The sequence below is a fragment of the Oryzias latipes genome, chromosome 21 (assembly GCF_002234675.1).
Source record: "Oryzias latipes chromosome 21, ASM223467v1".
Classification (NCBI taxonomy): domain Eukaryota; kingdom Metazoa; phylum Chordata; class Actinopteri; order Beloniformes; family Adrianichthyidae; genus Oryzias; species Oryzias latipes.
In genome coordinates this window covers 27,511,231-27,533,631 of record NC_019879.2, presented here as the reverse complement: position 1 = coordinate 27,533,631, position 22,401 = coordinate 27,511,231, and the positions used below count along the sequence as shown (strand labels likewise).

Genomic DNA, 22,401 nt, shown 5'->3' with positions numbered 1-22,401 from the left:
GAGGTGATAAACCTTTCATCCTTTTTCTGCTCTCGGTAATCCAGATCAGAGACCTGAATAGAGGTCATGTGGAGTTGCTGCTGATGTTTGGTCTTCATTTCAAAGGTTATTTCAGTTCAATGGTTACTCTGATTTACTGAGTGTGGTCTCGTGTTGAGGTTGATGTATAAAGCTTCTGATGGATTCCTGTGTGACTTTTCCTCACACAGCAGTTGGTCGTGGTGTACCACAGGGACTTGTACTTGGTCCCCTTGTTTTGATTTCTGGCTGATTATTTACACGTATTTATGCATATTTAGCACAAAACTTATGGAAATTGATGATGGCCACACGTAATCCACGAAATGCACAGGTTACGAAACGAAAAGCCAAAATGCACTTTGCTGAATTGACCGCCCCTGTTTGAACCCTAACCCCGCCCTACTTACATGCAAAAAGTAACTTTTTGTCCAAACATTTTGCCAAAATATGACCGTATTTGAGGGGCAACCATTCAGCCTGATGTCTTTGAACTGTGATAATAACATTAAAGGCAAATGCAGTATTTCATTTTTTGGCAGTGGCTTACTTTTCATTTCTTGACAAATAATACAAATCCATCTAAATATGATTTTACCAAAATGACTGTGAATTTTGCTTTGTCCATTCCCAGTTAGCTTGTTGTAGTTGGTAAGTCTTGTCTGGTTGTGTTTTGACAACTACACTTTCTTGGCAAATTTAGAAGATGCAGTTGTTTTGAATTACACTGAAACATTTCCACTTGTCCTGGAAGCGGTCGCCCTCACGGACAACTTTTCCTTTTGCTTTTATTTCCAGTTGACATTTCAGAAGCGAACTAGAAAGTGTCACAGAAGAGTCGCACAAAAGTGTTGCCACACGTTTACAGTTAGTAAAAATGTAATTTAGCCGACTGCAATCAAAGAAAATCGTACACAGTTTGTGGAGGTGCTTGGGGGGGGACGGCTTGACATGCTTGACTTAAGTGAATCAACCAAGCTGAAGGGTGAGGGGGGGTTATGCTAAACTGACAGAGACTTTTCAGAAGAAGAATCTGGAAACACAGGTCTCTCCTGTCTTTTTATTTTTTTCAGGTTTCTGGCACCAAAGTGATTTGTGATCTGGTCATTTTTGGGGGGTAAAACACTATAAATCGACACAGTGATGAAGTGATGAAGGCTCCTTCTGCTTGATCTATTTAATACTGCTGGAGTGGGTGATGCTGATCCAAACACCTTCACTCTTTCTCCCACCTTTCCTTGTCTGTAGGTGCCGTCCCAGCTGTTTTCTGTTCCGGTGGGTTGCTTGCCTCCATCTGTCGGAGGCAGATGTTTCCTCACAGATCTGAAATGAGGATGCATCAGGCGGCAGCAGGACGGAGTTCAACTCATGGACTTTCAGTCCACTCATCTGTAATCTGGAACGTCACCGTTGCACTGATTAATAAGGAATCAGAAAACTGCAATTGCTTGTGTCTCAAAGATCTAAGATCAAATATTCAGAGCGTTCCCAGTAGACTTTTAGTCATGAAAATGCCCTTTTTAGGCCAAATCAAAAAAGCGTGTGTCGTTTTCTAGGACGTAGTTTCTGCAGAGCAGCTGGAGTTCATTAGAAATACATCTTTGAGTTGTGGGCGGAGTTGAGGAAAACAAAAGATAAATGTGGATCTTTTAGTCTACAAGTGGTGCATTGGAATGGAGCAAAGCAGGGAGTTTGTGGCCCCCGCCCAGCAACGACATTTCTATGCATCAAATACAATCTTTATCTCACAGCATTTTTTTCATCTGCTCCTGATTCACAGCTGTAAAGTGGCCAGTAAGTATATATATTTCAAGATTTTTGTTGTTTCTTTATTCATTAAATTAAATTGGATGAAGAGAAAATTCCAGCAGAGACGGAGGAGGAAATGGAAACATTTAAATCATTACATTAAAGTTTGCAACATACGTTTGTTTTCAAATTGTTTTGACTTTGTTTTGAACTTCAAGGCTTATTGTTATTCACTTATGTGTTCAAGTTATTTCTTTATTTCTAGTTAAGTCCGTTCTGGATCTTCAAGGATGTCTTCCTGACTCCCCCTATAGGTGGAGGTTGGTATTGCAAAACAAAGATATTATTTTGTCATATAAAAATGTGATTTCTTCTTGGAATTTAGCCAAATATTTCTGAATAAAGATAGTTCTTTCTGGTTCCGAACACAGTTACTACACTCACAGGTGTGATGTGACAGTGCCACCAGCAGGTGGCACCGTCACCTTAACATCATCCGCACTTTACTTTTCAGTGTTTGAGGTCTACTCCAGGCTCTGATCAACACCTAACCTCAATCAACCCCAAAGTGCCTCTCTCATGCATCCTGTGTTTTTTGGGTCTTTGAACACAACATCTGTAGAAATACAAATTCTAAAATTCAAAACTTAGCGTGTCACCCAGATATTTCCTTCTGATGAAAGCTGCCTCATTACTTCAAAGCATCATTCTTGCATCATTCTTCATGCAGTTTAGGTCATTAAAAATACACATTAACATGTTTTTTTTTTGTCTCATGTAGGTCAATAGTCTCAAAGGAAAGTGGGCCGCCCCGTGCTGAAGAAATCTGGAATTCAATTCTTGAACATTTTCCTCTAAAGTACAAACTTCAAAGATGTTTGATTTCTGATTTTTCTAATGAGAGATGGAGGGCGCCGCTGCCCAGCTCATGCGACGTCCTGAAGAGCAGGATGTGAAAAGAGGCAGAGGAAACAGATGCAGACGGAGGACAGGAGGGTGGAGGAGAGACGTGGAGGAGCTGGAGCTGTTTTGCATGAGTGGGATCAGTCAGGAGGGTAAATGTGTGGCGTTTGAGGCGATGACTGGTGTTCTGGAAAATGATGAGCATGTGTGGCTCCCAAAAGGAGGCATGTGAGCTGGATGAGATCCTCAAACTAACCACCACTTACTGGGTCACCGATCACACAGCTGATGAGCCCACAGCTGGAGCCAGAGCTCCTCCTGGTGGACAGGATGGTGTACTGCAGCAGTCAGATTGGCTTCTCTCCTGGAGAAATGAGGGTGTTGGAAATGAAAAGTAAAAAATTAGAAGTTATTTATTTTAGGATAGGAAAGATACTCCAACGCTTTGACTTCATGTGCTTCTATCTCAGATATTCTCAGTTCAATAAGAGGAAATAAAGTCAAATAACTGTAAATGGAGAGTTTTTAAGGTAGTTTTTAATTCAGTATTCCAATCCAGGTTTATACATGGATAAAATTGTCATTTTGGTTATTAAGTGAACCAACTCCAAGGTTAAACAGGTACTTTTTTATAGGTTATTTTAATTCAAGAAAAATAACCACACACCGATAAATTAGATTAAAATGAAACCATAACCCCAAAACATAATTCTCCAAAAAGTAAGCCAAAAAAATATCCCAAGATAAATAACTCAAGAATTCGGTTGAATAAATAAAAAACAAGATTCACTAATAAGAAAAAAGTGGTTTAAGAGTGTGTTTTCTGCCATGTTTAGCCTTTTCCAGCATGATTCAACCAAATCCATAAAACGTTTAGGTCCGTTTTAGTGGAACTGCTGCAGTACTGAAGTCCTCATTCCCTCTCTAGGTCAGGAGGAGATGTCAAAGGAGCAGGAAGAACGAGACATCGCTTAAATAAGTCTTAAGGATAAGGGAAACACAAAGGGAGTAATAGTCTGATTTATGACTGCCGTCTGTCTGAGGGGAAAAACAAAAGATTTGACCCCTCTAACATCAAAACCTTTTTAAGTACATTTTTTACAAATAAACCTCAAGCCTGATGAAAAGTTTATGAAATAAAATGTATTTTTTATGGTTTTTCAAAATAAGAAAAATAACAAAAGGTGCTCAATTCAGCACAAATTGAAAAAAAATGAAATGTGATTTACCCCATCGAGGAATGTTCCATCTGGAGATAAATCTCAGTGAACGAGCTTTGTCAAATCTGTCTTTTTTCTTTTGATATCAATTTTAGCATCAAAAGGATTCAAAAACAAACGCAGATGCTAAACTGATATCGTGGAAAATTGGGACCCACGTTACTTTAACGGGCAAAATTATATTTTCTTCAGTCAGTTTATTTTATTATGTATCAGTACACAGAAACACCATAAATGAGCTCCGTAAACTGAGGCTCATGCTGTCGGAGCAGCAGTTTTCACATAAGAAATCGGCCTTACAGCTCCCTCTGCTGGTGATAGGAAGCATCGTTGCAAAGTTGGGAGGTATGAGCAGTGAGTGAGGAGCAAAAGAGTGTTCTCTTGAACTTAATAAAGTTCCTGTATTCGGCTTTTTCCACAAATAGCTTTTTATTTAAAAAAACAAAATCAATCGTAATGAGTTGGATTACAGAAAAACGAGAAAATCTCATTCTGTGATTGCTTGCTTTTTTCTTAAATGCTCTGAGAGAAATTTGGCTTATTGTTTTTGCATTTTAGAATCGTTCCTAGTCATAAAAAATCAAATATTTGATTAACCTGAGAGATGTTTAATGGTTTCTTCTTATCTGGAACATCAGAATGACTCAAAGCTGTTGGCTTTATGTAAAAGATCCATCCAGGTCCAGAACACAGACATTCGCTCACTGGACTCTCAGAAATCAAGACCCTGAAAATAAAGGTTGCATTGAGACGGACTTTACTTTAACTAAAAGAATTCCAAAAAAAATGGACAAAAGGGAAACTTTAGGGTCAAGCATTCTGCCTGTAAAAAAATAAAAAAACTTGCCCTTAAATATGCCAGAATTTAATATCTAATAAAACCATAACAGTTGAATTTTAACCGCCTCCAACACTTGTCATGAAAGAATTGTTAACAAACGACGCATGATAGTTTTCTCAGATATAAATTCAAATTTTTTTAGCAAAATAAATAAGAAAATTATGCCCAAAGATGGCTTGGTACTTTTATGTCCAGGGCAAAAAGACGATTTACTCCAGACTTAATTTTTTTTGTTTTATTACATGCTGACTTCTATTAAACTAATTAAGGTCTGGATTTTTAATAAAAAAGTAGAAAAAACTCCATAAATTTTGCTCTTTTGTTCTTTAAAAACTGTTTAAGAGAAGCTTAATTTAAAACATGTAGAGGGTTGGGGGATTTTTTTTTGTCCTGTTTAATTTAAATAAAATATAGTTTAGGACTGTGAATTAGCTGCAGAAAAACCTAATTTGTATTTATAAAAAGCTTTTCTTTATAGAGGATAAAAGAAACGACCTGTGAGTGGAAACATTTATTCAAGAGACTTAGTTTGCTGCTGTGTAATTTTAATGCAACCCATAGTGTGTTTTTGTGTCTTTTTTTTTGCATGTTTACCAGTCGACTGTATTTGATTTGGTCATTCTTAACAATATTCAGAGGAAATGACTCCAGAACTTTGAAACGATTTTTCCTTGTTTTTTTCTTCTTCAAAACAATAAAAATCCAAAAATCAAAGGGAAGACAGAGAAGTCGCCCTGCAGGCAGCCGTGTTCTCACTTTGTTTCCACGACTTTGATTTCCAGCTTGCACTTCTGATCTTCCTCCGAGGCAGCGTGTTGTTCGCAACAAGCAGATGGATAAAGTGAAGAAAGACGTCTGCAGCCGGCACCAACACAGCCTCCAGTCATTCTGTTTGAACCATCGTTCAGCCGCGAGAACCATCATTAGGAAAAATCAGAAACATGTCTGATACCTGACAGTTTCACGTTTGGACCAGAGGCGTTGCTCTGAAACAGTTTGTGGACTTTTTCCTTTAAATGTTTTCAAAAACCTGATTATTTGTGCAGTTTATTAGACTTCATCTTGATACTGCAGTGTATGTGTTTAACACCTGACATATATCTGGAAAAATGTGCAAAATAAACGGTATGTCACTATAAAAGGTTTGTCTTTAATGGTCTGTAAAGACAAAGAAGAATAAGAAAATCACATTATTTGAATATTAAAGAATTTATTTGTATTATTGGTGAAGAAAAATAAGTGTAAGAGCAGTTATTAGGAACAGAAGAAATAAAAGAACCTTGACAATCTCCCTCCACCTGGACATGAATGCAAGATCCCACCTGGTGTGGTAGAAATATTCTTGAAAACGGCAAGGAAACAGTCCAGAATGACACGGGGGGAAGCTGGTCAATGACCCGGAGAGAACAGGGACCACAGTGACAAAATGAAACACTCGTGGATTCAAATCCTGCAGAACTCCAAAGCTCCCCTTACTTAAGCCAGCACACATCCAGACCCGTCTGAAGTTCTCCAGAGACCCGTCTGATTGATCCAGAGGAGGATTGAGAGAAGGTCATGTGGTCAGATGAAACCAAAATAGAACTCTTTGGTCTAAACGCCACTCGCCTTGTTAGGAGGGAGAAGAATAGTGAATAAAACTCCAAGAATACCATATCCACTGTGAAGCATGGGGGAGGAAGCATCATAGTATGGGGCTGTTTTTCTGCAAAAAGGCCAGAAAAACACCCAGCAGGGGGCTAAATTACATACGCAAAGATTCACAAATATTATTTATTTTGTGAACTTTTCTGTTAGACGAGTGTGATATAGACCATTAGGAAAATATGACATTTTATGTTTAGCTTAGTATTTATAAATATAAACATTTGCCAGTAGAATGAATAAATTAATCAGAAAAGTATCTTGGGTTTTTTAAAAATATGAAATGAACTACAACAACAACAAAATACTTTTTCGTATTTTAGGGAGAAATCTTTGAATAATAGTAACACGAATAATAATACAAATTTAACTTTGAGAGCAGCACAGATAATACACAGTCCGTCCTGTGTATTTCAAACCGGTTCGATCCTATTTTATCACCTCTTTATTTTGAAAGGACCCGCTCCGGAAATGGATGCTAACCATTAGCATTGATATTTTTTTTTTGGTCTTCGCTTCCTGCAGTCAGCTGTTGCAAGATTGCTGACTTCAAAACAGACCGAGGTTCAGGTTTTTTGTCGAAAACACGTAAGTACCACCGTGACAGTTTTTATTTTAACACGTAAACTGACACAGAAAAAGACAAAAACACTACTTCCGGGTTCTGTATTTTGTTGAGTAAAACTAAAATGTAAGAGTTGTTTTTTTTTCAACCCCGCTGCTGTTTGATGTTATAATTTGTTTTTATCTCGCAGCAACAGAAAAGTTCTCCTCCGTCAGGTGAACTTTACAGGTGCACAGGTGTTGAATTGAGTCCTGTCAGCACATTATATTAAATACGTTCACGTTTGGTGCGGGGACGCGCATTTTTCAGGAAGTAAGTGGGAATGAGTAACAGTTTCTTGTCAGTCACGCCCAAATGCACAAACACACCTGTATCTAACGATTCTCTGTCTAAACAAGCTAGGGAAAAATCAAAACCAGAGTTTTTAAATAAACAAGGAACTTTTAAGCAAACTTTGTTAATAAAGTTTTGGATTGACAACAACAATTACAGTATCATTGACTTCTATAGAGAAATAGACAGCTGTTACTCAGTTATTCTATTGTCAGGATAACTTCTTTTTCTGATACCTTTTTGTAACCTATTCTATTTTTTTTCTAATGCTATTTTTTTTCATGATAGTTTTTTCGTAGTTCAAGTTATTCAAGTTATACACTGGCCAATCACATACCTCAACAAAAGAAGGCGGTGCCCACTGGCCCCCACCTCCAGTAGTTTGATTGACAAGCACTTGTTCATGTGGTAGGGGTGTGGCACTTCCAACAAGCTCACTGCTGACTGGCGAGTGTGGTTGCCATAGAAACGTTGGCTCAGACTGACTTGGACCATTCGCTGCATACTGACAATGTTTGACTCCAACGTGGTGCAAAAACAAAAAAAAAGGCGACTGAATTGATGTCATGTGATTGGAGCCGCGAGGCTGATGTCACACTCACTCCCTCCAGGGGACATTTGCAGTCAATGCTACAAACCAGAAGGTCATGTGACCACAGGATTTGTCCATAGCTTGTGTTTACCGTTTTTGTGCTCATCCAGGATGGGCATTTTCGAGAACTGCCTGGTCGTCCTGGAGCTCAAGAACCTGCCTTACAAGGAAAAGGAAAGGTACAAGTCTGTGCTCTTGGACAATGGAGCTAAAATCTCCTTCGTGGTGAATAAACAGGTTAGGAGATTTCCCTTTCCTTGAAACATTTGCATCTTCTACCCCCATTAACACCCTAAATTTCCCACAGTGCTCTTTAGTGGTGACCACCGATGTCAGCTGCCTGAGCTCCAGTCGGCTGCGCAGCGTCCAGAAGCACAAGATTCCCGTGGTCGGCCTAGATTACGTGCTCAGGTGCTCGCAAATGGGCGCCCGTCAGCCTGTGGAGCTCTTCAGGCTGGAGATTCCTTCAAGTGTGTCCAGCCCACCCAGGCTCAAGCCGCCCACACAGAGAGGTTTGTGGAAATGCAGCTTGCAGGCTTTCCAAACCGGCTTAAGCCCCATTGGGGTCACAAGGTTGCTGGAGCCTATCCCAGCCACTGTTGGGTAAAGTCTGGGTACACCTTGGATGGGTCGCCAGTCTATCACTGGAGATTTTCCTTCTGAAGGACAGGATCCCTTTACCAGTCTGCAAAAACCTAAATATTTATTTAATTTAATTTAAAATAAACACACCTGTCTAATGGGGGGGGGGGGGGGGGGGGATACGGGCCTGTGGGTGTAGAATGGACAAACCTGTACAAGGGCATGCAGGTGGAAGTTTTAGTTCACAGTATTCTGCTTTTACTTCACATTCTTCTAAGTCTGCCTCACATCACGCTTCCTTTCAATATTTAAAGACGGTAAATGGCGTCAAACACACAAACTGTGTATCAGTGGAAGAAAGTTAATTGTTTTAGGTTATTTAGTAACAGATATAAGCTAACATGTAATTAGTGACTTCTGACCGTTTGTCAGTGAGGGACGTTTTACTGGGAGCCCAGTCAAAGCCCTGCTTTCTTTCTATAGTTTCTTTTATTTTATGTTGGGATCTGTGCCAGCTCGGCCAGGAAGCCATAGCAAACTCCGCCCACAGAATTTCAAAGTGTTGTATACGTTTGTTGGATTAAACGCATTCTTGTGTTTTGCAGACTTTGCGCCTGATTCTCCGGCTGAGGAAAATATTCAAAGTGGGAATGTTTTGGAAAAGTTCAGGTGAATGCTCATCATCCCCACTCCTCCCTTCACTTTTTTCATCTCCCTTCACCGCCTTTAAAGTCTAGAAAAACTCTCCGTTAAGGATTCACATGTGTGCCATCACAATGCACAGAAAAATAGGACTTCAACTGCGTTGCCATGGTAACATTATGCAGCACAGCATCAGGACAAGTACAGTTCACATTCCTGAGTTTTTGGCCCCTGTACCCAGCAAATGTTTTGTTTGATGTTGCCATGGCAATCACAAATTTACATTTTTAAAGTGATAAGACATTTATGTCATATCAATTCGTTCAGCTTTAGCCAAGGATTCATGTAAAAAATGTTGGTAAAAAGTAAAAAAATGCAGATTTGTGTTTGAATTTGTACAGAATCTATGCTGGGACGGACTTTAACCTTCCCAAGTTTCCCGATCACTTTGAAGTGGCCAAGTACACCATCTTTGAGAAGGTGAGGCTGTGATTCTATGTCATTTTTATTTTTCACCAATAATTCAAATTGATTCAATTCAGTTTGCCATTGGATAATTCAAAGTGAAAATGCATTTTAGAATTTAGACTTTAATATGAAAACAGTCCAATTAGATTTGACATTTTTCAAAATAAAATCTTAAACAAAATCGCATCAATTGGATTTCAAACGTTCATTGTTTTTTGGTTTATTTGTTTATTAGTTTGGAGCCCCATTAGCTTCCACAGAGTGGTCGAAAGTCTTCCTGGGGTCCATACGCAAAAAATACATACATTTTTACCAATTTCACAAAAACCGAAAATGATTTCACTAAATACGTTGACTAATTCATCATATTTACCTTAAAAGCTTCACATGTTAGAATAAGTTAAAGCAGTTTCATTTTTGTACCAGCATATCAAAAACACATAGCAACATATCAACAACAAATACATTTCATAACAGCAAATCATGCAAATCGTTAGTTATTGTAAGTAGTCCATGTATCTTAGTTTTAAAATCTTTTTGAAATGATATTTGTTACTAATAAGCCTGGTCCTTCCAGACACTTGATTCCATGCAACAGAAGATCTAAACAGCACTGTTCTTCTCACACAGTTAGATCTTGAAAAAGGAACAATCAAATCACCAGAGCTGACCTGACGAGTTTGATATTGATGACAAAATCCACTGTACAAAACTTTATTTACCAAATATTGTGGGCATTTTTTAAAAAAAAATGATGTTGTGCATTAAGCATAGAAGACTGAGTTGTACTTTGTCTTTTACCCTCAACCAACCCAAAGTGGTATGCATCTCATTCACATTGGTCCAATAACAGCAACCAAGACCCACCCTGGCAGCTCGATTTTGGGCAAGTTGTAATTTTCTTAGATGCCCCTATGTAGCACTAGACCAGATGACTGGGCAATACACCAGATGTGACAACACCAGAGACTGTACAACTGGCTTCATGACTGAAGGTGGACAATATTGCACACACCTCCGAGCCAAGGCAATACCTCTGCCCATCTTGGATACTATATGATTAATCTGATCTGTTCAAGAGAGCTGATCATCTAATTTGATGCCCAGAAGCTTGGTTTCAGTCACTTGTTCAACCAAACTATTGTCAATACTCAAATTCAGGTAACATGGTGCATTCAATAAATATTTTGTTCCGAAAACAAAACAATTTGGTACCAAAATTCACATTCAAATGTATTTGACATTTTACAATTAAACATGGAATTTGGCAATGCATTTTAAAAATTCAGTATAAAAAAATGACTGTTTAATTCCTTGTCTGTCTTTACTCTCCTTGGTTTGATTGGAGCGCTCATGCATGTTTTTCTGCAGAACAACAGCTGGTGTGTGCTGGAGCTGCAGAGCGTCAGCGTGGATCAGAGGCGGCGCTACCGAGTGGTCAAGTACTGCATGGACCTCGCAGAAGCAAAGGTGCGATGCAGCGAACTGAGCTCCAGCTGAGTTTCTCTGTGGAACTACCAATGACTGCATATGAAAACAGGACTGAGTTGACTCCTCCCACTGGGGGATCCAAACAGGAAGTACCTGCTTGCTCCAAGAAGCCAAAACCCTATTGAGAGACATAAACAGCTATTAATCAGTCATTCTATTTGTTCAGAATAACTATTCTTGCTCTGATATCTTTGTTTACGCTAATCGCTAATGTTTCTTCTTGATATATTTTTTTAAACTTGTAAACTGGGGAATCAAAAGAACGTTCAGCGTTTGATTGGCAGAATTCGTGTAGTCCACTGTATCTGGTTCCAATATGGCGACGGCCAAAATAGCAACTGAATTTTACTTCATGTCATTGGACTAAGAAGTAAATAATTTCTTATGGGTGACATTACACTCACTAAATCCAGGTCTCATATACAGTCAATGAGATATACAAAACGCAACATATCAGAGTAGAGGTAGAGCCATTTAAGACCCTGAAGGGCCCCCTCCACTGGGGATAATGGGAGGGGTTACGTTTAAAGTTTGACCAAACCTACATTTGTGTTTGTTCTGACAGAAGGCGGCGGTGAAGGACCAGCTGGTGTTCCTGTCCACTTCAGAGGACGCTCTCGATGTGTACAAGGCTCTCAGGGACTCCATGGAGATGTCCGGTCTGCAGATCAGGCCCAGCATGTCCCCCCAAATTCAGGACTTGGGCTCTGCCCCCCTCCAGCAGGTCTGAAACTGTGACTCTGCTTACTCTCCTCACTTTCCATGTTGATGGGCAATCTTTGACGGTCCATCTTAATTGAATTCTTTTTAATTTCTGGGGGATTGGAGGTGTTTAAAGATTTTTAGGTTTTTACTTTCCAGCATATTTTAGTAGGTTCTGACCAAAATTTTACTACAAGTATATCCATGTCTGTTAAGTGGAGATACATTTAGCTCACTTAAAGTGAAGCAGAGTGGTTGTCCGTTGGTTTCCAATCTGTCTGGGCTTCGGTTCGCTCTGAGTTTGTTCTGTCCTCTGAGCGGAGCAGCTGGACCAAAACGGCCACAAATATAAAGTCTGAATAAGTGAACCAATCCGACAAGGCCTGCAAAGCGCAGGACTTCCATCATTTCTGACCAATGAGTGAAGACATCTTTAGTAACGTGGAACAGAAACGTCTGGTTTGAGGCAGTCTGAATACAGACCAAGACGCAAGCTTCAGGACTTGATATAAGTTTGCCAACAAAAAACCTACAAGAAACTAAGGCCAGCATCGCTGCAAAGAACTGAAGCACTTTGACATTCATTTATGAGTTCATAACTCAATTAGATCTGATTCTGTTGAATATCATTTGTGAAAAACAGTTTTTATGTTACTAGTGATATATGTATATATATATGTATATATATATATATATATATATATATATATATATATATATATATATATATATATATATATATATATATATATATGTATATAAAAAGGTAGGATTTTCTTAGTAAAATTTGGAATTCCTACAAAATATTTTTTTTGACTGGTAAAAGCAATATCTGCTACAAAGGAAAATTGATTTATAGCCTGGATAAATTGATTAGATTGTTCTAAATATAGTTGAATTAGTTTAATAGTTTAACAACTATTAACTGAAACCTTCCTGTCAAGGTTCACAGAAAACAGTGATGGTATTTAGACTGTGGTACATTACATAATCAGTGATATAAGTACTCAGAGTTATAGCGCCTCCAAGTGTTAAAAATCTCTAAATGATTAGAAAATGTAGTGAGGAGAGGAAGGTTTACTTCTACTTCCTGTTTACGGATGCAAACCAGCTGTTGGAACTGAGGGATCTTTGTTCTTTACAGTTTTGTTGCTCGTAGTGAAACTGAGTCTAATCTGAGGTCCTGTCCCCTAAAATACGACACAGTGCTCTGCATTTTAATACAGTTCTGTCACATGGTCACTACTGTTTCTTCATATGAGATCATCTGTTTGGCAAAGTGAAAAATCGAATAAATGTGAACATTTTACGAGAACTGTTTATGAACCCACTGTGTTCTGATGATAAAGACTTTTATAAAAAAGAAATGGACTTACTTTATTATACATAAAAAAATGTTTGAACACAATAAATACAGTTTGGTCAAAATTCACCAATCTAGTCAACATTTATGCACACCGGATTTTCCCAGAGACTTCTGGGATATTTCCAGGGCACTGGATTTTGGATTGTAAATTCAGGAACCTTAAAAAAAAAAAGGAGAGCGCGGCAAATGGTCCATTAAATAAGTAGTAGTGAGTTGGATAAAACCTGAGATTTGAGTCTGCAGAACTTTCCAGCCAAAGAACAAATCCACCTTCAGAGGTTTCTACAAACAGAAAAGTGAATAATCTGAGGAGACAAATCCAAGCAACAGAGCGAAGCTTCCACAGCTGATGAAGCCTCCGCTGCTCTGCATGTTTTCTGTTGGACCTGCGCTTCATCTGCCTGCTGATCAACAGCTGCTGCTGGAGGAGCGGCTGAACACAGCCAGCGTGTCGCAGGAGGTGGGAGCGTTTGTGGAGCTCCTGTGGACCGAGGCTCTGGGTCGCCTCTCCAACGTTCTCCTGGTTTCCATCGACAAGCTGAGCCTGAATGACGTGAGGACCTCTGCTGGGAGAAAAGGTGCAGACAGGAAGGCTCGTCTCTTTCCCTGATGCTTGTGTGTCTGCAGGTGAGCAGGGCCGAGGGCTTGCTGCTTCAGGCTCAGAGGAAGCTGAAGGACGGGGATCCCTTTGAGGCGGGGTCTCTCCTGAAGGAGGTGTACACGCTGCTACCTCACAGGGAGCCCCGCCCCCCAGTGCCCAGCGCCAGCTTGTTGTCTCAAAAGCTCGACCTCTGTCAGGTAGAAACTGATTTATGTAGATCCTAAATGTATCGGAAATTGCTGCTCTTCAAAATTCTCTATGTCCTCCAGTTAATTCGAGATGTTCTGAACGTGAGTGAGATGACGCTGAGGAGCTCCACCCCCACCAGCGTGGGGAAATACCGGGCACTGAGGTGCGGCGTGGAAGTCGTTCCCCCCAGCAGCTCAGAGTTTGAGGACGTTGCCCGTCTGCTGCAGCACAGGTAGAAAATAAAAATCTTTTCCTACGATCACCTGAGCTGTTGATGGCTAACAAAAAACCTATTTCCTTTGCTGCAGTTCACTGCAGATCCACCAGATTGTGCGTGTCAGCAGGAGGGCGGAGCTTCAGACCTTCAACGCTGAACTCGGCAACACCAGAGCCCTCCTGCATTCATCAGGCCCCAGCAACTTTGTTGGGATTTTGTCCCGGTGAGATGAGACTATTAGATATTTATGGTTTTATGATGCAAACATAAAGATTCTCAGCAGTGAAACATTTTGACTGAACTTTTTCATTTTATGCCAAAAAGGTTTTTGTGTCAGTTATGTATCAAAGTCACACTTTCTTGTGTTCCTTGCCTCTAATCCACAGATTTTTAAAGTGTTTTTTGGCTTTTTCACACAGTTTTCTCCCACATAAATGTGCATAAAATGTTTGACTTTTAGGTAAGCTCAAGCATAGAGCCCTGAGGCACCCCACAAGAGAATAGGTTAAAACTATCTGTTGGAATTTAAATAAAAAATAAACGTTGTTTAAAATCGACACCATAGATCTAAAAAAAAAAATAATTATCAAAATGTTTTTTATTCTGTAAATGTTTTTTATGGTGTATTTTTAAATATGTCTCATGTTTTCAAGTGAGGGGAAGGTTCTAATTTGGTCTCTTGGTTTATTTAATCGACGATTAAATATTCAAAGTATAAAATTTTCAATACAAACACGATAAACAAGAGAAACAAGCAAAACAACAATAACCCTCAACAACTTTTGAATATAATCAAAATAAAGTTTGTTCTGCATCCTAATAAGTTAAAACCATTGACTCTATATGAGAACTGGACCGAGTGACTCCTCCCCTTTCACGTTCCAAACAGGAAGTACTTGCTGGCTCCAAAAAACTAAAATCCCATCGACTTCTTTAAAGAAATAAACAGATGTTACTCAGTAATTCTATTTCACAGAACAACCATTCTTGCTCTGGTACCTTTTTTTTTAAATGTTCCAGCTAACCCTTATTTTTATTCATCTCATTTTTTTCTGTAAGTTATTCAAGTTATAAACGGACTAATGAGATGCCTCATTAAAAGTAGGTGGAGCCTGCTGGCCCCGACGTTCAACGCGTTTGACAGATTTGCCCGAGCTTTCTTTAAAGTGTAGGGGTGTGGACTTCAGACAAGGTCACTCCTGATTGGTGATAGTGGTTGCCATAGAAACCGACCAATCACTATATAGTGGTGTTGTCTGGCTCCAACGGGGCAATGTCTCTGTCGCGAAAGAATGGCGATTGAATTGACTTCATTTGGTTGGAGCCAGAAGTAAACCGTTTTGTTTGGGTGACTTCACACCATCAACAAACACACATTGGGTTGTTTCTGAGAGAAAGTCTCTAAGCTGTTCAAAGACAGAATCACCCACACCGATGTTACGTAGTCTGTATAGTCGTAACAGATCAACAGAGTCAAAGACCTTAGATCAACAAAGAGAGCAGCTCAATGCAGTTTTCTATCCAAGGCATGATTATGTCATCTGTGTCAGACACTATTATTGTACTGTGGCCCTGAGGCCTGATTGAGGTTCACATAAAACACAGTTGGATGTTAGAGAATGTTTTAGTTGAGAATAACATGAGAATTTTTGTGAGGACTGATGATGTGGAAATGTGTAGTTGTTCAAATCGGAATGCTCTAAAGCTCAAATTGAGAATGTGGGCAAGGCGTTCAGCTATAAAATCTGCAGCAAGCCTTAGGAGACGGGGGTCCAAGTCATCTGGACCAGGAGGGTTTTTTTGGGGTCAATTGGTTTCAGCGCCTTTTTCATTTCAGCACAGGAGATGGGCTTTATGCGAAATGCAGTTGTTACAGGATAAGATGCAGAAAAAGCATTTGAATGAAAGGATGTGAGCTGAGATAATACATTGGAAACTGAGCTGGCAGATATAAAATGTTCATTGAATTGCTTTGCAATTTCTTCTTCTGCTGTACTAAAACAGAATCAACTATGATACTTTCTGGCAGAGTTGATTCGGTCTGGGGCCCAGATAGTGATTTTATTTATCTCCAGAATTTAGCTGGGTTGCTAAGATTATCAGAGATAGATTTGAATTAAAATTCAGATTTTGCTTTCCTAGTCAGAAAGGTGCTTTTGTTTCTCTGAGAAAAGCATTTCTTATGTTCTTAGGGTTATCTTCAAGGATAAATTAAATCAGATTGCTTTTGTTAGAGGTCTGGCCTGTTCTTCTTGGACAGTTCTTTGCCTCATAGGCTTCTTCTGTGCTGCTTCATGAAATGTTTCCAGAGGTCTGCTGCTTCCTCGCGTCGGTGTGGAGCTTCATGGGATTCAAAGAACAGATGTGGGAAATCTGGGCAGCGGGATTTACTTCAGTGATTCCCTGAGGTTGGTGGAAGTCTTGATCCAGAAAGAGTTTCTTTCCTTGAACACAATTTCTGTTTTCAGACAAACAAATTGGGTTGAGCTGTGTTCTCCACCTTCACGAGTTCATGCCTTCTGTCCACAGCACCAGCTTGAAGTACTCCAAACCAAGCGAGACAGACGGATCCCGGCTGCTGCTGGTCTGTGACGTGGCCCTGGGAAACTGCAAGGATGTACGGCAGAGGGACCCCACTCTGACCCACGCGCCTTTGGGCCACCACAGCGTGCACGGCATCCGGCGCACCCAGATCAGCCAATCCGACTTTGAGGTGAGACGCAGCCACCCTGATGGGTAGAAGATCAAGCCGGCTTTTTCCGCTGCTCATGTTGTTTTCTGCAGGACGACGAGTTCGTCGTCTACAGCCCCGACCAGGTGAAGCTGAAGTACGTGGTTCGCTACAGCGTGGATGGAGAACAGCTGAAGGAGTTCAGACCCACCGTCGACACTTCTGCCACTGAGCTGGATCAGCGGAGTCAAGGTGAGCACAGGTTTACCCCTATGTTAGTGTTCATAAAAACATCCGTTATGGCAGTAATAACCCCACAAACCAGATCAAGCCAAATAGCAAACTGACCTACATTCACTTAACATTCTGTGGTGAAAACTAGGAGCCATGTAAGAGGGAAATACTTGTTTTTTCTTTTTAAATTCAACTTTTTCTTTTAACTAGTATTTTAATTATGAATATGAAATTTTTAGTCAATATAAAAATGTGCGCCATTTTCTAGGACATATTTTCTGCAGAGTGATAGAAGATCATTTGAAAATCACCTCTAAGTTGTGGGCGGAGCTGTTGACCCCACCCCCCTTTCCATCACCCATAACTGAGAGCTCTGTGTTTACACTCTCTCCCGCCACTCCAAAGAGAATTGGGTTTTTTGTGCTCTTGTGACATTTTTCTCATGATGGAGGACATGTATAAAGACATTTCAGCTTAAGATTATATTTTAGTATATTTCTTAATTTAAATTGTTGTAAATTAGCAGAAAAAAAAGTTGTTGGAAAAAGCTTTTTGGTGTGATGTAGAAACAACTCTGACCAGTTCCCGGTTCCGCCCCTTTCTGATGGATCCACCGGCAGACGACTAGATCCATGTCTTTTTTTTTCCTCGTCTGAGCTGGAATCTGGATCAAAACTTGGTGGAGAGGACACCACGTCGATAAAAAGCTCTTATGACAATAGAAAACTGTTAAATGTTTTTGTGTGTAGAGCTGGGACCGGACGAGGAGCAGGCCGAAAACGTTAAAAATCCTCGGGAAGACGTGAAAGCCGGACTGCAGGACAGCTCAGGGCTGCAGCTCCCCCTGCAGTCTATTCACGTTAAGTGCAAGCTGATAGATCTGCTCTCCCAGGTGAGATGTTGGTCTCTCATATGTGCTGTGATGTTAGAGCTCAGCTCTGAGCTTCGTCTCCTGCGTCTTCTGACAGGTCATCGTTTTCCAAAAATACACTAACCTGAGCACAGTGCCTATCGAGGCCAAGTATGTCTTCCCGCTGGGCAATTCCGCCACTGTGTGTGGCTTTGAGGCCTTCATCAACGGAAAGCATGTGGTGGGACAGGTAACCTCTTTTCACTGGTGTCTGATGGTTCTTCCTTTTCGTTCTTGATACTGATGATCATGACAGACTTTTTGGAACTCAGGTGAAGGAGAAAGAGACGGCTCGTAAGGAGTACAGACAGGCGGTAGAAAAAGGCCATGGAGCGTACTTGATGGACCAGGATGCTCCTGTACGTCTCCAGCTGTCTTCCATTGAAGAGTTGTTTCTGGTTGTACTCTGTGGAGCATCATGCTCTCCTCTCTCTGTAGGACGTGTTCACCATCAGCGTGGGCAACCTGCCTCCTGGAGCGACCGTCCTCATTAAGGTCACATATGTGTCCGAGCTGGTGGTCAGTGAAGGGCGAATTCATTTCTCTCTGCCAGGGAGTGTGGCGCCTTGGCAGGAGAGCGACGGGCTCAACCAGACCACGCAGGTGAGAGGAGGAGCAGATCTTCACAAGTCCAAGTTTTCAGTTTCAGCCCATTTACCTTTGCTGGGTTGATTATTTGCCGGTGGATTTTAGAAGTATTTGTATCGGATGCTCACTGTCAGAAACTGAACCCTGTTCTTTAAAGATAAAAGGTGAATAGGGACAAAGACGGCAGCAGAAAACCACACCGGGTGTCACTCCGGTCAGCTTAGAACAGGAAACTGAGGCTACAATTCACACAGACTCACCAAAACTGGACAATAGAAGATTGGAAAAACGTTGTCTGGTCTGATGAGTCTCCGTCTGCCATATTCGGTGTTCGATGGTAGGGTCAGAATTTGGCATCAACAACATTAAAGCATGGATCGATCCTGCCATGTATCGATGGTTCAGGTGGTGGGGAGGTGGTGGTGTCATGGTTTGGGGGATATTTTCTTAGTACCAATTCAGCGTGGTTCCAATACCCCCACCCTACCTGATTATTGTTGCTGACCATTTCCATCCCTCTCTTACCACGTTGTGATCAGTGGCCTTGTGGTAGAGTGTCCGCCCTGTGACTGGAAGGTCGTGACTTCAAAACTGGACCTGACTGACTAAAAATGGGACCGAATGCCTCCCTGCTTGACACTCAGCATTAAGGGGTTGGATTGGGGGGTTAAACCACCAAATGGTTCCTGAGCGCGGCTGTGTCTGCAGCTCAACGCTCCCCCCAGGGGAGGGGGTCAAATGCGGAAAACAAACTTCACACACCTAGGTGTGTGACAGATAATGGTACTTTAACTTTAAGAAAGCTAATTCCAGTAGGATAAGGTGCCATGTCATACAGCTAGAATCATTTCAAACTGGTTTCTTCAACAGGACAATGAGTTCACTGGACTCAAATGGCCTCCACAGTCACCAGATCTCAACCCAATAGAGAACCTTTGGGATGTGGTGAAATGGGAGATTGGCATCATGAATGTGCATTCCACAAATCTGAGTAACTGCGTGATTTTGTCAACATGGACCAAACTCTCAATGCCACCAAGGATTAAATCAGTTCTAAAGCCAAAGGGGGGTCCAAGCTGGTACCAGCAAGGTGTAACTAATGTAGTGTAGTTTGACTAGGTTGATTTAGACTGGGGCTACCAAATCCTTGTACTCTAAATCTACTATCCGACCTGTTTTCCAGCTCTACCTGAACTTCTTTCAGCTGATTTTCTCCATCAGTTTGTTAAACGGTTCGTTCAGTGAAGAACTTTTAACAGAAACGGAGTGGGAGATCTCGAGGACCAGAGTTCAAAAACTCTTCCGTATTCAGCCTTTTTCACGAAGAATACACTTCAGGAACCGAAGAAACTAGAGGTTCTGCTCAAATTCAAATCATTTTAAACTATGAAACTTCAACAATCAGCAGGGAGACTTTAACACTGATGTACTTTTTTGGTTTATTTATATCTAATAAATAAATAAATACATTTATTTATAAATTTAAATGATTCAGATCATTAAATGTCAATCAACAAAATATCACCCAGAGAAGGATGGGAACTAAAAAATGAAAGTTGACATGGTAGTTTTAATGACAAATTCTAAAAGTTTCATGATGGAAACAAGGTATAAAAACATCAAAACAATTAAAGAATTTTGGAAAAAGGTGTTTTAGATGCTAAAGTATTGGACTGGCTGGACCTTTTTCTTTTTTTCTTTTTTTTAATAACTGCGTTTTTTGTGTTTCTAGGTCTCAGTGGAGAAAGTTTGTGTGACTGACAAGTCGCAAAGTTCAAGGTGAGTTTTACTGTAAAGTTTTACTGTTTGAGCTCTTAAGTATTCAGGTCAGTGTATTGAATATACATTGAGATGCATTTCTGTGAAGTGAATCTTAAAGGGCCTATATCTTGCTTTTCTTAAGTCTTTTAGAGTAGACTTTATCCATATATGTGATAATATATTACTTTTGGCACACTCAAAAATGAAATTTTAAATGAAATATTAGTTATTTTTTGCAGCCCTTTTACCTTTTACCTGCCCGAAAGTAGGACGACGATAGTTTGACAGTGTTCAGCTGATCACCGCTACCTCTGCGGGGAAAGTGTGTGTTTATGTGTGTGTGTGTGTTAGCCTGGTAGTGGTCCTGGCAGCGCACACTCTTCCTCACTTATCTACATCACAAAGTAATAACCCACTTGTTTTAATGGATTGGGAGAAGCTGGTGCTCAGATTTTTAGAGGAATACTCAGAAATGTGTGAATGCATCAAAATACCGCTTTGGGTTGTTTATAGTGAGGAATTAACATTATTATACACTTGAAAGCTCAAAAAAGATGATTTTGCATGATATAGGCCACTTTAAGAATAAGACAAAAGCTTTTTGTAATTTCACAGATTTTTATGTGTTCAGCCTGACTGTTAGACATGTGATAATCAGAGTGTTGTTTGTAGTGTTTGTGAATTGGCAAGAGTCTGCCGATACATACCCCAACATTTTACCGGAACATATTTTCTTTCTTTTTTTTCTTTAAAAAATGACTTCGGAAAAACTCTAACTGAATTTCAATATGTCTTCCATTATAAAAAAATGGTCAAATTCAGTTTATTTAATGATCACAATGTTAAGCACTGCAACTGTATCTCATATAAGTTGCTTTTAGCCAAACAAATTAATAGTGCTTTTATTTTGGTAACTTAAAATATAGAAAGGGAACAGTCAACATTGTCTGATTTTCCACAACAAAATATTTTTCAGGATAAATAAAAAAACCAAAGAATGAATGTTCCTTAAGGTTCTAAATCGCCCTGACAGCATTTTGACTAGATACAAGTATCACCAAATAAACTATCGCGATATTTTGGCTAATCGATTTTTTTCTCACACCCCCAATTGTTTGTGTGTTTGTTTGGCCATCTTATGGGCCCCCACTGGGCATGTGCAACTAGAGTGCGTTATAAAGGCACTGTAGAATAGCATCACCGTTAAGTCATAAGTGGACGTGACCTTTATTACCCTTTTAAATACCTCACAATACGCGACATTATACGTTCCATTTTTTATGATGTCCCTTAAGATGGTAACAAGAACTTCAAGGGAACTTGAGATTCAGCCGCTCTTCTCTATGACCCTCCATAACCAAAAAAAATGCAGCACCCATGCAGGTCAACCCCCACATGGGTGCATGTGAATCAGGCTTAAGGAGACAACTGAGTTCATCACAGACTTTACCCAGAAACCTAAAACACTTTTTCATGTGTCTGTTCAGTATTTCACGTTTTTCAAGAAGACTTCCAGCTACTCCTGGAAGCTTGAAAAAGAGGTGATGACCATACAGAACATTTGTGGATGCATTCTCTGCTCCATCTGGGAGAAATCCATCATCCACACAGACTTTATTATCTTCTGTCGTCTAGGAATTGATACAGACGCCTGTATTGACGCACAAAAAGTCTACCTTCGGGATCCTAAACTGTAGTCTTCATATGGAATGGAATGGAATGGAATGGAATAACATCTCTGGTTGCCTCTTCATTTAAAAGTACTTAATTCCAATGTGGACTGGAAACCTACTTGTTGCAAACAGAAGCTTGAACCTAAGCAGAGGAGTTCTGAAAAGTTATCAACGATGCAAAACCAGAACTAACTTCATCTGGTGCAGATCAATAATTTTCTAATCAAACGTAGACTCTTTATTTCAGCTAAATCAAGAAAACACACATGGTCTTTCAGGTCCGGTTTCCATGGTAACATGCTCAGTGCTCATGTTTGCTTTTCTCAGAGAGTTCTCATTGGACATGTCAGTGGAGATGCCGAACGAGATCGTCTACCTGAAGAGCAACACTCACCAAATCAAGACAAAGGTGAGCTGCTCCTGTTTTTTTGGTTTAATGTT

At 40.1% G+C, this 22,401-nt stretch overlaps 1 protein-coding gene and 1 long non-coding RNA gene across 11 annotated transcripts in view; both read left to right on the top strand.

The window, feature by feature from the left end:
* Window positions 1-610: 610 nt before the first annotated feature.
* LOC110017438 lies at window positions 611-5,867 on the top strand. The gene is made up of 2 exons (XR_002872451.1): window positions 611-2,087; window positions 2,549-5,867. It is a non-coding gene; the product is annotated as an uncharacterized LOC110017438 (long non-coding RNA).
* Window positions 5,868-6,862: 995 nt separating this feature from the next.
* Window positions 6,863-22,401, top strand: part of parp4 (poly(ADP-ribose) polymerase family member 4) — a 41,919-nt gene continuing 26,380 nt past the window's right edge. For 9 of the 10 annotated variants that reach the window (XM_011489977.3, XM_011489975.3, XM_020713293.2 and 6 more), the window contains exons 1-20: window positions 6,863-6,963; window positions 7,976-8,102; window positions 8,173-8,377; window positions 9,053-9,116; window positions 9,491-9,569; window positions 10,929-11,027; window positions 11,614-11,772; window positions 13,532-13,669; window positions 13,744-13,914; window positions 13,987-14,138; window positions 14,215-14,346; window positions 16,433-16,531; window positions 16,653-16,836; window positions 16,908-17,046; window positions 17,778-17,920; window positions 17,997-18,128; window positions 18,211-18,297; window positions 18,377-18,541; window positions 20,259-20,305; window positions 22,288-22,369. In XM_011489977.3, coding sequence (XP_011488279.1) covers window positions 7,977-8,102; window positions 8,173-8,377; window positions 9,053-9,116; window positions 9,491-9,569; window positions 10,929-11,027; window positions 11,614-11,772; window positions 13,532-13,669; window positions 13,744-13,914; window positions 13,987-14,138; window positions 14,215-14,346; window positions 16,433-16,531; window positions 16,653-16,836; window positions 16,908-17,046; window positions 17,778-17,920; window positions 17,997-18,128; window positions 18,211-18,297; window positions 18,377-18,541; window positions 20,259-20,305; window positions 22,288-22,369 — 2,403 coding nt within the window. In that variant the 5' untranslated portion in view covers window positions 6,863-6,963; window position 7,976. The remainder of the gene's footprint in view (window positions 6,964-7,975; window positions 8,103-8,172; window positions 8,378-9,052; window positions 9,117-9,490; window positions 9,570-10,928; window positions 11,028-11,613; window positions 11,773-13,531; window positions 13,670-13,743; window positions 13,915-13,986; window positions 14,139-14,214; window positions 14,347-16,432; window positions 16,532-16,652; window positions 16,837-16,907; window positions 17,047-17,777; window positions 17,921-17,996; window positions 18,129-18,210; window positions 18,298-18,376; window positions 18,542-20,258; window positions 20,306-22,287; window positions 22,370-22,401) is intronic. The other variant, XM_011489972.3, reaches the window with a different exon arrangement.